General features: G+C 40.0%; 1 protein-coding gene across 4 annotated transcripts in view; it reads right to left on the bottom strand.

Annotated features, from left to right (window-relative positions):
- The window catches only part of AOAH (acyloxyacyl hydrolase), a 170,600-nt gene that overhangs the window by 139,933 nt on the left and 15,235 nt on the right, over window positions 1-15,432 (bottom strand). For all 4 annotated transcript variants that reach the window (XM_027102178.1, XM_027102177.1, XM_027102176.1 and 1 more), the window contains exons 4-5: window positions 9,531-9,597; window positions 1,779-1,878 (exon numbers count right to left, since the gene is read on the bottom strand). In XM_027102178.1, the coding sequence (XP_026957979.1) occupies window positions 1,779-1,878; window positions 9,531-9,597 (167 nt within the window). The remainder of the gene's footprint in view (window positions 1-1,778; window positions 1,879-9,530; window positions 9,598-15,432) is intronic.

The following is a 15,432-nucleotide window of genomic DNA, read 5'->3' as shown; positions in this document are numbered from 1 at the left end:
CCAAGTTGGGAATTGAAAAGGGGGTGGTGATGGGAGGACAAGGAAATGCTATTTCAAGTATAAATTCTACAGAGTATAAAAATAAAGAATGTCATTTTAAATGGGATAGTTTAAAGTTGAACATTTTGTGACTATGTATAGCTGTGAGTGTGAAAATATATAAAATGATGTTATTTAAGGAAATCACAAAAACCCATATCACTTGCCTTTGTACATAGAGACACGTTACTTCTGTACATTATCAAACAGTGAATATTATTATATTCGCTTGCTATTTGAATACATGGAAAAAATATTTTAATTAAAATTAACTCTTCTAGAAATCAGTGGAGACCACATCTTCTCAGGTAGAATTAAGGGAAATTTAACTGGCACTTAGTCAATAATCGAGGTAGCATGAAATGCACATGTACCCCAGGTATTTGCATCTCTTTCTTCCTGCTCAAGGAGACAGCCTTATGATATTTACTATTACCAGTAACCCAAATCGTGTTCATTGGTTAGGCCAAAAAGTGTTAAAATGACTTTATTTCAATAAGAATAAAAAGGAAATTACAAATAAAACAGAAGCCTGTTGTGTTATATATAGAAAGACTATAATTCTGGGAAAGGGGGCATAGAATTTTATTTTATTTTTTTATTTTACTTATTTTGTTTTATTTTATTTTATAGGAAGTTTCTGAAAATCATTATTTTGAAGCCTAACCAGATCTAATTTCATACTCTCATTCATAGCATGAGCAGGAAATTGTGTCCACATTTGTCTGTTTCCATCTGCATTCCAATTCAGAATTGTCAGGACTTCCCTGGTGGTCCAGTGGTTAAGAATCTGTCTTGTAATGCAGGGGATGCCGGTTCAATCCCTGGCCAGGGAACTAAGGTCCCACAAGCCGCAGGGCAACTAAGCCCACACACCGCAACTACGGAGCCCACATGCCACAACTAGAGAGCCCTCGCACTGCAACTAATGAGCCTGTGTGCCACAACTAGAGAGAAGTCCATGCACTGCAATGAAGAGCCCACACGCTGCAGTGAAAGATCCCATGTGCCACAACTACGACCCGATGCAGCCAAAAAATAAATACATAAATAAATATTTAAAAAAATAAATAAATAAAAATTAAAAATTGTCCAACATGATATAATGCACACACGGTATTCTGAAAAGCTATCTCTGAATAATAATGATATTGGTAATAATTATATTAGCTACCATTTTTATTAATACTTATTTATGCAGCAGGTATTGTGCTAAGCATTTTATATATATTAGTTCACCTACTTCCCCCAACAAATCTATGAGGGAGGTTTTTTAGGTATTTTGTTAGACCAATTTTATGGGTGAGAACAAGAAAGCTTAGAGTAGGGGGAACAACTGCCCAAGTTTTCCCAGGATGTGGGACTTCCAACTGCTTATACCAGGAAAGTCCTGGGCAAACTGCATGAGTCGGTCACTCTATAAAGTAACTTGCTTGATTTTTAAAGGGTAGAGAGGGATTTAACCTCTTCTCACCTTGGCTGGTCAGATTTCCTATGTACTGCCGGCCCAGCTCTAGATTACAGTCTAAAATAAACAGCAAAGATGTTCTTTGATGGCATGGGAGAGGGAGCTAAGTTGAAGTTTGGGAATATTATTCCAGGCGATGTAATGGAAAATGTCATTTTTCCAGTCCCTGTCCCCAGACCACTGAGCCAGTGAAGCTGAACCTCCCTTTACCAGATTTCCAAAGGGCTTGCATATCACCATAATCTGACATTCAGAATGAAAAAGCACTCACCTTGGGAAGGGGATAGAGGTGACACAAGGGTTGGCCAGGGTCCTGTTTACAAAACTCCAGGGTGTGACACACCACATCAGCATTTACATCCGCTCTGAGCCTGGAGGGAAATAGGGCAAAACAAAGGATATTTAAAAGCTCTCAGGCATTAGGAAACAAAAGCTATTTCAAAAGAAGGTCAACTCCCAGAATGAATTCTAGTATGGCCTTTGAGTCCAGTTCCATGCAGCTGCTGGATCATAACGATTTCCTGCCACTTGCTTTCTCCTACTTTTAGAATAAGGTCCTGGGGGTGGGGAGAGACGACTCACAGCACGGAGCTGTGAGCCGGCCTCTCACACGGGCACTGTGACGCTTTTCAGGAGAAGCCGCAAATAAAATTGAGAAAGGAAAAATGGACAGAGGTGTAATTTCATGGGAACAACATTATTTTTTTTAAATTTATTTATTTAATTAATTTATTTTTGGCTGTGTTGGCTCTTTGTTGCTGCGCGCAGGCTTTCTCTAGCTGAGACGATTGGGGGCTACTCTTCGTTGTGGTGTGTGGGCTTCTCATTGCTGTGGCTTCTCTTGTTGCGGAGCACGAGCTCTAGGTGCATGGGCTTCAGTAGTTGTGGCACGTGGGCTCAGCAGTTGTGGCTCATGGGCTCTAGAGCTCAGGCTCAGTAGTTGTGGCACACGGGCTCAGTTGCCCAGAGGCATGTGGGACCCTCCCAGACCAGGGCTCGAACCCGTGTCCCCCGCATTGGCAGGCAGACTCTCAACCACTGCACCACCAGGGAAGTCCCAGAACAACATTTTAATGTTTACTGAGCCTTATAGCAAAAAATCTTTGATATAGCCTTAAACACCTAAAATTATTTTCTTAGATGTAATCCAAATCACCTCTTTTCCTTTTAAAGCAAATATATTTATCTTTGACTTTTTCCCCTGAGTATGGTGTAAGGATAGTGCTCTTCAAACATTTTGGTTTATGTCTGGGTTTGAAGGGGTTAAAACAAACCTTCCATATTCATTTTCTACATGCCACCCCCAACACTCTTAAACCAAGAAGAATGAGTATAATGTGCTGCTTCAAATGAAGGAACAAGTCATGTGTGGACTTTTAGTAACTTTTCCAAGTAAACTACTGACTCAAACTCAAATCAAAATAACAAAAACAAAGACTCCAGAAACATACGTTGGTAATATCTAGAGACTAATCTTGGAAGGACAGTTATAGATTCTAGAAGCTATTTTGAGGGGTTTCTTCTCAACTCACAAGATCACTTAACTGTCCCCCTTCACTTGTAGGGGTGGGTTCCTGGCAACTGTGTATATACTTCATATCTCCCGCCAGTTGATTGGTCCTCATTAGACTGCAATTCAAGTAGGACCAATCAGATTCTCTCTCAGGGAAATTTGGAATTGGTATTAAAAAGTCTGACTTCATTCTGGGCTGTTCCAAGAATAGCAGGAGCTATAGTGACTGGGGACTGTAATGTCATTTCCTGCCACGAGGACAGAGCATTTGGAAAGCTAGTCTGTAGGATGGGGTTCAGGCGGCAGAACCCAACGTGTGCCGTGAGGAAGAGACTCTGCTCCTGGTGGCTTCCCAGTCCTGTTTCCAACTCTGTCTGAAGCCTGGATATTTTCCCGTCTTTAAGTTCCATGACATGCTTTAGGTGCCCTTGTAATAAATCTACTCTAACGCTTTAGGTGCCCTTGTAATAAATCTACTCTAATGCTTAGGTGTCCTTGTAATAAATCTACTCTAACACGCTCCCCCTCCAACTATTACAGTGACTATCTCTACAGCTACTACAATCACTACCACCATTCTTCTCTCCCTGACCCTTCTCCTCTTCCTCTTCCTTCTACTTCACAAGCAAAGCTAAGTTGTTTCTGTCTTTTTGTTTTTTTTGACTGAATGCAGTCACAGCCCACGCATGGGCCAGCCCTTGAGAAGCATTGGTGAGCCTGGCAATGCTTGGCCCTGTGACCAGGGCCTGGATGTAAGTCATTGGATCTGCTCCCTGGCTTCACTCCTATTTCTGCTTTATTCCTCCAATAACCATTCCAGCGACCCTCCATTGGGTTGTCCACTCCTCCAAGGGAGTTTTCTACCTGGACATGCAGAATAAAACACGAGATTTAGAGACGTAAAACAAAAGCAAGGTGCAAACAAAACAAAACAAAACAGAAACGCATCCTGGTCTCACTTAGTGCGTAAGTAGCACTTTTAATAGTTGCTGAACATCGAAACATCTTTAAAAGCTCTACTAATCTTAACTTTGGACTGCCAAGCAAAAAGTGCGAGGAGGGGCCTTGAGTCTTAATTTATATCATGAACCTTCTTGCAGAAAGAACTGCCCCAATATTAATGAAAAGCCTATCGGAGAAAGAGAGTCCATCTCAAAGATCTTTAAATATTTTGATGTGATCCAGGAATCCCATTCCTGGGCATCTATCAGGAAAAGATGAAAACTCTAATTTGAAAAGATACATGCACTCCAATGTTCATAGCTGTACTATTTAGAATAGCCAAGACATGGAAGCAACCTAAGTGTCTATCAACAGGTGAATGGATGAAGAAAATGTGATATGTGTGTGTGTGTGTGTGTGTGTATACACACACACACACACAATGGAATAAAAAAGAATTAAACAATGCCATAAAAAAGAATGAAATAATGCCATTTGCTGCAACGTGGATGGACCCAGAGATTATCATACTAAGTGAAGTAAGTCAGAGAGAGAAAGACAAATGTTACATGATACCACTTATATGTGGAATCTAAAAAATAGTACAAATGGACTTATATACAAAACAGAAATAGACTCACAGACATAGAAAAGAAACTCATGGTTACCAAAGGGGAAGGGGGAGGGATAAATTAGGAATATGGGATTAACAGATACACACTACCATATATAAAACAGATAAACAACAAGGTTTTACTGTGTAGCATAGGGAACTATGTTCAATATCTTGTAATAAACTATAATGGAAAATAATAAAAAAGAATATATGTATAACCAAATCACTTTGCTGTACCCCTGAAACAAAGACAATATTGTAAGTCAACTATACTTCAATTACAAAAAGGGAAAATATTTTGATGGTCACTAGTATGTGAAAACATAGGCTGGGATCATGGCTTTCAAATTTCATTCCAGCTGAATGAGACTAACAATGTGACTGGCTAGATGGCTTTTCAGCTTCTTGTGAGCATCTGAGTTAAGACAGGAAAACGAGCTCATCATGAGAGTTATCTGCTTGGCCCCAGGGTTCCTTCATAGGAGGTGGAGGGGAAGGTAACGTAAAGGTGACTAAGCTGTGGAACAAGCAGTTTGTGACACACGAGGTCCATTACCAAAGTAATGCCTACCAAGGGTCAGTAAATCAGGAGAGGGTGGCTGGTTTCACACATCTGTTCTCAACTTAATGGTTCATTTATTTAATTGATGACTGCTGTCTTTGGGGAGACCTGGTATTTTGTGGACTCAGGAGGGTAATAAATAGGGCTCTGCTTAATCTTTTTTTTTTTTTTTAACCTAAGGCCAATATCCCATCTGTGGCAATTCAGAACCACCAGAGCTAACTCATCATATGGTGTCCAAGATCTATTCTCTTTCCCCTGCAAACAGAGCAAAATTTCAAGTAAGTGAACTTGAATATGGGAGTGGGGGTGGTGGCCCCTCACTCAGCGAGTGAGACTTGTGTTCTCTGAACTGAAAAATAGAAGAGGGGAAGTGGGTATGTGGTTTCCCTCCCCAATCCTCTAAGATCAGAGCTTTATCATCAAAAGACTGGAATTGAGAAGCACCCCTTTGCACAAGAATAGAAAGTGCTGAACCTCAGACATCCAGACAAGTGTAAGACCATGAAATGTGCAAGATGCAAAGAAGTGGCAAAGTAGCATGTGCACTCTTAACCAACCTTGGGACAGAAGGCTTAGGCTATACATAATTTGTGAAATCCTTAGGAAATCTCCAAACCCTTAATAACTATTCCCATCCAACATTGCCTTCCTTTTCCCAGAACTGCAAATAAGACCAAAATGGTCACATTTCAATTGACATCCTTTACTACCTTTACAGGTAACAGAGTTGTACAGGAGTGAGTCACGTGGGGAGGAAGCTTCAACACATTCGGCAGAGCTAACTAACAAGTTTAATTAGGATCATGGTAGAAGGAAGTCAATGCTGATGACTGTCATCATCATAAATCAAAAGAAGGGAGCACGGTCAGGGTTAAGTTTGAACAGACAGGTAGAGTGATAGCTTATGGCAGGGAGCAAGGACAGAGCCTTTCACACAAGGAAGCTCTCAGATTTAGACCTTTGACATCACTTTCAAAGGAGAATTTATACATTAATATATAACCACAGAGATACACTCACAGCATTGAAAGAAGATCTTCCTCATACGACTTAACACTTTTATCTCACTTCTGGACCACACACTTTGGAGTGTACTAGGAATTTAATCATTTCTATAAATCTTGTCATTACCTTGTCAATGGCTCAGTTGTATTATTGTACTTTATATTTTTGCTATTTAAATACACGTTAGTTACCTTTAAGTTGTACCAAAATTGTTTTAAACCCTGTTTTGCATTTTTCTTCTAAACATGTTAGTAGTTTAGGCCTCTCCTGATTTCTGAAATCTTATATTCCCTAAGTTTGAAATATAAGATTTTATGATTGAGAGCATAAATAGATACCATGAAGCAAGGTGAGATGAACAGAAGACCAGCATCAGCTTTGCTATGGCAACCTCTGGCACAACAGAAGTCAAGACAAGGAAGACCGAGCACGTGGTCACTGGCTAGGCTTGGTTGCTCCCGGAAGTAGCCCCGCCCTGCCAGACCCAGGTTCTTGGGCTAATGAATGCCCGAGTACTCAGGTGTCCCACTTCCTAACAACATCCTGTGGTTCGCCTGTGGTAGGAAATGTAACTGCTGAATAATTAGTCCATGAACCATTGAGAATTGACCTATGAAATAATGAGGAGGGATGCCCTCTGGGTTAGGAAACATTTAGTATTGGAAGCCTGAAATTCAGGTAAAACTAAATCGTAAGGTTGTCATGTTCAGGGTCTACATCAGCCCAGAACTGCATGTGATTGATTAAAATAAGCTGTAAGAAGAGGCCACCATAGGAAGAGAAATTGCTATCAGCAAACAACTAATATGGGTCCTGGAAAATTACACACAAACAAAACTAATAGTGGACGGAACCACAAAGGGGGATCATTTATTATATCTATCTTTCTTCAAAGTGGCCTCCCCCATACTAATGAGAATTAGTCACTTATGACTCTCAAAGGAAAAACTTTCTTCCCCTCCCCACCACCTATTCAGCCTCTTTCAGTGGCTTGCCAGACCCATTTTTTCTGTGACTGTTTTCCACTTACTTCTCTGGTTCCCTGATCTAGGCCCAGGAAAACCTCTCTGGCCAAGCTGATGTTTCCCCCAGAGCACCTGGCTCAGACTAGGTGTGTAAACAGATTCATTGAATAGGCTAAATTGTTTTCTTTTCTTTAGTTCATCTGTAGTGATAATTTTATTTTTATAAAGAATTAATCAATTTAACAAATGTTTACTAAAGGCTTTCTATGCTCAAGTATTGCACCAAGCCCTGGAGATACAAAGCCCCCTGCTTCCCCTTCCTCCCTCCCTCCCTCCCTCCCTCCCTCCCTTCCTTCCTTCCTTCCTTCCTTCCACATATTCAGTATTTTGCTTAAGATGAATAAGTGTAGTCTTAGTTCTCAGAAGTCTTTCAATCTAGTTATCAACTCAAAAAAGTAAATGGAGAATTAAAGTACAAACAGACATGATAAGTGCTGTTTGCAAGTGCTAGGGGTTTGCACAGGATAGGAAGAGTGTGTGTGTCTGTGTGTGTGTGTTGGGGGTATCTATCTTAGCCTAGAGAGGGTCAGGAAAGCTTCCAGAGGAAATGACCCTGGAGCTGAGGTCCAAAGAAGTAAGATATTTTTGGGGTACAGGTTTTGGATGTGCCAAGCTGAGTGAACAGCTCATGCAAAGGTCCTGAGGCAAAAACCTTCTGATGTGTGGGGAGAATTATAAGTGGTTTGGAGCATGGTGTGCTGTGGAGCAGCCAGGGATGAGTCTGAAAATGTCCTCAGGGGTCAGTTCATACAGAGCTTTGTGTAGGGGGCTAAGGAATCCTGCAAAGGGTGTGAAAATTTTATGTTGGAGATTGCCATAATTAGTTTTGCATTAAAAAGCTATCTAGCCAGCTAGGATGTGGATTATGGACTTGCAAGGCAATGGGCAATCCTGCAGGGCTGGGGTCCTATTAGGAGGCAGTGGCAGTAATAGAGATATGAGCTAAGAAGAAAGGGTCCCTGCCTTCCAAAAACTCCCAGTCCAGGGCTCGGGAAAAATCACTGACCACAGTAAAGGGAGGGCAATATAAACAGAGGCAGGTGCACAGCACGATGGAACACTGATCATCCCTCGGGTCTGTATCATTTTAAGTTCCTTTTGTCTTTAGAATTCTGTAACTGCAGGCTACCCTTCTGTGGGGTTAGCTTCTCTGAGCCACTCTGCTCTGAGGCTAATATGAGGCATATAAAATAGGAACCATGTAAGAATGTTCACAGTAGCACTGTTCACAAGTGCCACATGTGGACAGTGCAAAACCAGAAAACAACCCAAACACCCGTCAATGGGAGAGTGAAGAAATAGACTCTTGTAGAGACACAATGGAATATTGTGTGCAGTCAGAGTGCATGAACTACAGCAGTGACACAAATCTATGGATGAATCTTAGACATACAAATTTAAGTGGAAGTCCCCAAAGATTATGAACAATGTGATACCCTCTTCATAAAGTAAAGAAATAACCAGAATTTTAAAATATGCTTTAAAGGAATATATAAAATAAATATATTAATAATTATTTATTGTATTAGCATATATTATTTTTATGATTATAATTTATCATATTAATAAAAATATACATATATATAAAGACTATAGAAAAAGGAAACAAGAGAAAGATAAACATGGGATTTATTACTCAGGTGGAGAAAAGCTTGAGAATGAAGAGAAGGACCGTGTGGTCAGGGTAAGTTATTGTCAAGGACCTAGAATTTGCCTTGGGTGGTAATTTGGAAGCTAATTACAGTATTCAAAGTAACTAGGTAAATAACTAAAGAAGAAATACAAGAAAGCCATGTATGAATCCTTGATGAGAAAGCGCCATGAACAGGAATATGATTTATCTGATCCAGTGCTCTGAGCTCAAAAAAGAGAAAAGAAAGAAAGGAAGCAGACAGGTAATGATAAGGGCGCACATACAGGACCTTGAGGGGTGGGGCTGGAGAGAAGGCCGGGAAACCAGCAGGTGGGAGGAGAGAAGGAAAGAACCTGAGAAGCACGTGGCCCGAGAACCCAGGAGGGAGTGTAGGGCAAGCTCGGGAGAAAGGGTCAAATTCCCATGTCCCGCCACTAGGATCTTGTCACTTGTTGGCATTATTGGTGAAATTCCTTCTGAAATCCTCTTGGAGAGAAACTGAGCCAGGTTGCCACACTGTAATTCAAAGGGAGCCTTTGCCTAGGATCACAAAGGATCTGAGTCAGGTTTGAATTTTCCACTATTAACAAGAACTGGAGAGATATTACGCCCTTTTACAAAAAGTACATCCAACTGGAAATGGAGCCAGCTACCTCCCAGTTTTCCTGCTTCCCCCCCATCATGTCCCAGCAACCAAATCAGATTAATGTGCTGGCATACTCACAGTTTTATGATGTCTGGTCCAAATATGCCTACCACTAAATAGCAGGTGGTCTTCAAGAACAGTTTTTCTAAGAAAAATCAGGGGAAATAAATTACTTTTCATTATGATGAATTTAACACACGAGTTAATAATGATCTTTACTAGGAACTGAAGCTAAGTGCTTAATTTATTATTAATTCAAGCGATTAATTGTAAAGGTTTGGGAGGAACGTTACAGTTAATATACGCATGAAAATATCATTTCCATCTCAGGTTTATGTAAACGGCACTTTGTTTACTGTAGATGTTAAAGACCACTAATTTTTGATAAAAATAGTTAAATTCTGGAGTCTCATTTTCTTTTGTACAGCAGGGAATGTCTGAATGTTGGAAAGGATCTCATTTGTTGATGATGACAGAAACAGGACTTGCTTTAAAGTAAATAATCTGAACTATTGCTTTGTTAAAAATATTCTTCTCTGATGTTCATTTGGGGAAAAAAGACTTTACTTTGGCTATTTAATTGTTGCTGTTGGTATTCCAGACATAAAAGGATACTAACTGTCACAGGTGTTTGCATTGCCATCTACACCAGAGAACACACACACACACACACACACACACACACACACACACACGCACACATGCAAACCCATGGCCTAGACAACCTCCTTCTCCTGCTTCCCCTGTTATGAAAATACAGGAAGGCTTTATGGGTTGGTCTGTTTGGACAAGGAAACCTGTTAAATCTCTGGTCCTGTTTCTCCAGTTTGTCAGCCGACTATGGAACCCTGGTAATTCTATGGAGGGCTTTTGCATGGTTAGGACGGATGGACTGTCCTGGGGACAAATGGGAGACCCTCCCTGAGAAAAATTTTTCTTGTCATATTTACCTCAAACTGGGCTACCAGTTGCTTGGAGAATAGGCACTATTCAGGATAAATATGGGAAAACTCTCTGGTACTTCAATTTTACTCAATGGTAAATAATGTAAATATTACTTTTATATTAAAATAGATAGTTTCATGGGACTTTTTTTTGCAATAAAGCATGAGACTTCAAACACATTATGCTTTTGAAGTAGGAACTTAAAACTAATCTTACATTACTATTGACCTTACAGAAATAAAAAGAACGATAAGGAAATACTATGACATCTGCATGGCAGCAAATGAAAGGCAAACTACCAAAACTGACTCAAGAATAAATATACAATCTTAATAGACATACAACAAGAGATTAAATTAGTAATCAAAAATGTCCCATAAAGAAAAGTCCAGGACCAGATAGCTTCACTGGTGAATTGTACCAAACGTTTTCAAAAATCATCTGAATAGATATTCTCCAAAGAAGTTATACAAATAGCCAATAAGCACATGAAACACATCAGCTGTTAAAGGAAATGTAAATAAAAACCACAGTGAGATACCACTTGATACCCACGATGATATGTGAGAATACAAATGACAGATAAGGGTTTCCCTGGGGGCGCAATGGTTGAGAATCCACCTGCCAATGCAGGGGACACGGGTTCAAGCTCTGGTCTGGGAAGATCCCACATGCCGTGGAGCAACTAAGCCCGTGAGCCACAACTACTGAGCCCGTGTGCCACAACTCCTGAAGCCCGCGTGCCTAGAGCCCGTGCTCTGCAACAAGAGAAGCCACTGCAATGAGAAGCCCGCGCACAACAACGAAGAGTAGCCCCCGCTCACAAGTAGGGAAAACTCATGTGCAGCAATGAAGACCCAACGCAGCCAAAAATAAATAAATAAAATAAATAAATTTACATTAAAAAAAGAGGTGGTTACTTTTATTTTTATAAAATGAAGGATAATAACAAGTATTGTTGAGGATGTGGAGAAATCAGAATCCTCATATTCTGCTGGTGGGTGTATAAAATGGTACAGCAACTTTGGTAAACAGTCTGACAGTTCCTCAAATGGTTAAATATTGAGTTGCTATGTGAGCCAATAAGCCGACTCCTAGGCCCAAAAGAATTCAATATTTATATACCCACACAAAAACTTATACATGAATGTTCATAGAGGAATTATATAAAATAGCAAAGAAGTGGAAATGCCTCAACCCAAATGGCCATTAACTACTGAGTGGATGAACAGAATGGGCTATCTACACACAACAAAATATTATTCAACTATAAAGAGTAATGACTTTCTGATACATGCTACAACATGGATGAACTTAAATACATTATGCTAAGTGAAAGAAATGCATTTCTACGATTCCATTTACATGAAATGCCTAGAATAGGCAAATTCACAGAGGCATAAAGTCGATTAGTGGTCGCTTAGCGCTGGCGAGAATGGATGTTTGGGAGGTGACGGCTAAGGGGCATGGAGGTCCTTTTCAGTTTAATGAAAATGTTCTAAAATTAATGGTGTCGATGGATGCACAACTCTGTGAATATACTAAAAACCACTGAATTATACACTTTAAATGAGTGAATTGTATGGCATGTGAATTAAATATCAATGCAACTGTTATAAAATAAAAACAGCACCCCTTGGGTGTTCCTCCTTAGGGGTGTCAAAAAAGCTCTGATGTCCCAAGTCTCAGACACCAGGGTTTCAGCACCAGCTAGCTGGCTTCTGACCTTGGTCAGGTTGCTTCCCCTTCTGGGTTTCAGTTTCCTCATCTGAAAAATGTAGGAGTAGGATTCAGTTCAGTTCCCTTCACTGTCTTGGAAGCTTGGAGGATTATGTAACTGACATTCAAAATTACGTGAACTTGCAAAGTACTTTGGAAATGAGTTTCCAGTATCGTTAATGTAAAACTAGTTTAGCCGAGAGCAGAGCAATTTAAAAATCGACACCAGGGTGTTCTTTGATATACTTGCAGTGCTGCCTGAAAGGCAGAGAACATTTTTCTTTTTTCTGGTAAAATAAGAGGTATTTGCATGTGTGTGTGTGTATTTTTTATAGAACATTATTTTGCTCAAGTTGAAGTGAGTGGCAGCAATGTTCTCCTCACCCTCTGTGCAGGGCCATCTGAACAACCAGTTTTCTCAAACAGATTCTGTGATGGTTAAGAATGAGAGGCTCCTGCAGAGATGGCTAATGTGGGACAAGAGATGGGCCTCTGAGAGCTAAACTTTAGATCAACACAGAAGGGTGCAGAGCAGAGAGAGGCAAAGTCTCTAGAAAAAGCCAGACAGGGCCCAGTCAGCCATGATCAGATGGTAACCTGTTACTGCTACAACTGAAGAAAAGACTGGCACTAACATAGTGCTAGTAACCTATCTGATATAAAATGTATACAGTTAAACCTTGCCCGTGACCAGGAAGGTACAAGAGCATTTAATTTCTACAGAATCAAAAGGACTTGGAACAGCACAGGGAAAAAAAAAGTATGGCTATTCCCAAGGGCAAAGGAAGGTTAAAAAAGGAACGATAGGTGTATCCACATATGTGGGTGTAAATAAAATCTAGAACACCCCAAGCTGTAAGCCACTTTTATGTTTATCATCACTTCGTTTCTCATAAGAAACTTTTGAGGGGGTGGTTACTTTTACCCTCATTCTATGGGAAGGAACTTTGAGGTTTAGAGAGGTAAGGCTGCCCAAGAGCACTGTGGTTCAGTAAGAGATTAAAGTCTTCTACCCCAAAAGCCCAAACTATTTGTAGTATGCATTTCAACGTACTTAGGACATGTTATTTGATGCCTCATCTACCTCAGGTATGGCAGGTATACACTAACTACTCATTAGAAGTTTGCAGCACAGTGAGGTGAACTGACCACTGAGAGAGTTTTGTAGCTATGTGTTCTGGGCTGCATGTCGATTTTCAGAACCTACAGAATGTGAGGAGAGTTGCCTTCCTCATTTTAAGACGACATGAGTTTTTAGCTATCATACTCCACGGAGATAAGATTTCTGCACAGGTGACCCAGGAAACTGAAATTCTAGCAAGAATCTGAGGGCATATGAGTCTACTGACCCCTGGTGAGAATGATTCCATTAATCATTTTTCCATTAACAATTCTGAGATTCTTCCAAGGTGTTTACTAGTGAGAGCCAGAGGCAAATGCAGTGGGTGAAACTGAAGGTCAGAAATACTTTGCACAATTCGAAAAAATTGTCTTCCCAGGCATCAGAAAGGCCTGCATGATTTACTGAGTGATTATTCTCAAGAATGTTGCTTGCATGGTTTCTCTGCTAAGGTTACGTTTTATATACTTGTTTAGCTTTGGAGATAAAAGCAGTACTACTTAAAAATAATTTTTAAAATAATAACTGTTTGTTGCTGTGCACATTTTGGCTTTCCCTCTCTCCCATTCTCACCAGACAGAAGGCAATACTGGGTGCAGGCAGCCACTGTGGACCAGGCCTATTATGTTTTCTAGAAGGAGAAATATTTAGCTAAGGGTCAGACTATCTTTGTCACCCTATACCATTCACGTGACCATTCTGTGCACCCTTTCCTATCCACAAAATGGAAACAGTAACGCCAACCCTGCCCTGATGTCTGTCAGGTGAAAGAGCCTTTAATCCGAACTGGGTACTTTATGTCTATCTAGAGGTGAATATTAATTAATAAAATGAAAATAACTCCAAATAGCCTTATTAATCCTTTGAAATGCCTTCAATTAAAAGGTAACTCTCCACTGAAATACCAACTTTCCTTCCCTTGGCAAAGTGCTAGCCTCTCTTTTGCCAGCATCTGACTTTTCAACCTCTCACTTTACCTCAGCAGACTAAAATTTTCTGTTATGAGTCAAAAGGAGCCAAGGTGGAACCTTGAACACCAGCAATCTTGGTTCATGTTGTTTTGTATTTTGCTGGTACTTTGGGACAGGATCACCTGAGAAATAAGATTTTTACTCAGCCTTTCATCTCTGAACAACACAACTTTGCTTAAAAAGAGAAAATCAAGCTCCAGGTAAAAATGGTGATATCTGTCAGTGTGGTCTATTACACAGAAATGACAACAATCAAAACAAGTCTTAATGACGATTATGACTTTTTAATTTTTCTTCCTTTTTGTAAAATGGTAATACCATTCTTCTTTCTCTAATTCAGAGATGTGAAAATATAAAGCAAGGTTTATAATAGATTTTGAATGTCCAATAAAAATGGGGATGGATAAATAAAATATGGGACGTTTATATGGTGAAGGACTATAGAGTAATTAAGAGGCTTGACCTAAGTCTATATATGTCTTGACACATATAGATCTCAAAAACATAATGGTGAGTGAAAAGCAGAAGTTGCAGAGTCGTATATACGGTAACCATTGATATAAAACTACAGTCCCCACAAGGGAGGATTCTGGAAAGATGATGGTGGAGGCAGCAGAGTTTGGGAATTTCACTGAATCTCTACAAAAAAAAAAAAAAAAAAAATAGAGCTTCTAGATAGGAAAACCAAAACCCCATGGACGACACTTACAACAAAACTAGATATCTCCACGAACCCCAGAATACAATTAAGGCAACGATAAAACACTCACAATCATGAGACTTAAGGGTTATCAACATCAGTGTGGGAGAAAGTAAAGGGAAGCAAAGGGATGAATAGCAGAATCTCCAAAATAGCCCACAGGTATTGACGACAAAGTATGGTGGGCCAATGAAGAACATCCCCAGATTTATATTAAAATCAGCTGAAACTGGGAGGGGGTTTGCCCACTGCAGTAGCAGATGAGTGCAAAGGACTCAAGGTTATAAAGACTAAGGGGTTTGAGTGGTCAGGCATTTACAAATTCTAGAAAATGATCTACCAGACCTCCCTTCCAGGACAGGGTCCACACTGAGGGGAAACTAGTGGGTTTGGAATCAAAACTGAGTTGGATAGAAGCAAAGTAAAGAGAAAATCCAGGCAAAAGTGTGCAGAGGGACAGAACCAGAAAATTTCAAAATGCAAGCAGCCATGTGTTTATTTACTTACTTTTTAACACTACACAAA

Source organism: Aethalodelphis obliquidens, unplaced genomic scaffold (assembly GCF_003676395.1).
Source record: "Aethalodelphis obliquidens isolate GAN/ISIS:26980383/991018 unplaced genomic scaffold, ASM367639v1 scaffold5, whole genome shotgun sequence".
NCBI classification, from domain to species: Eukaryota; Metazoa; Chordata; class Mammalia; order Artiodactyla; family Delphinidae; genus Aethalodelphis; species Aethalodelphis obliquidens.
Note: the sequence above shows the minus strand (reverse complement) of the source record. Positions and strands in the feature narration are given on the sequence as shown.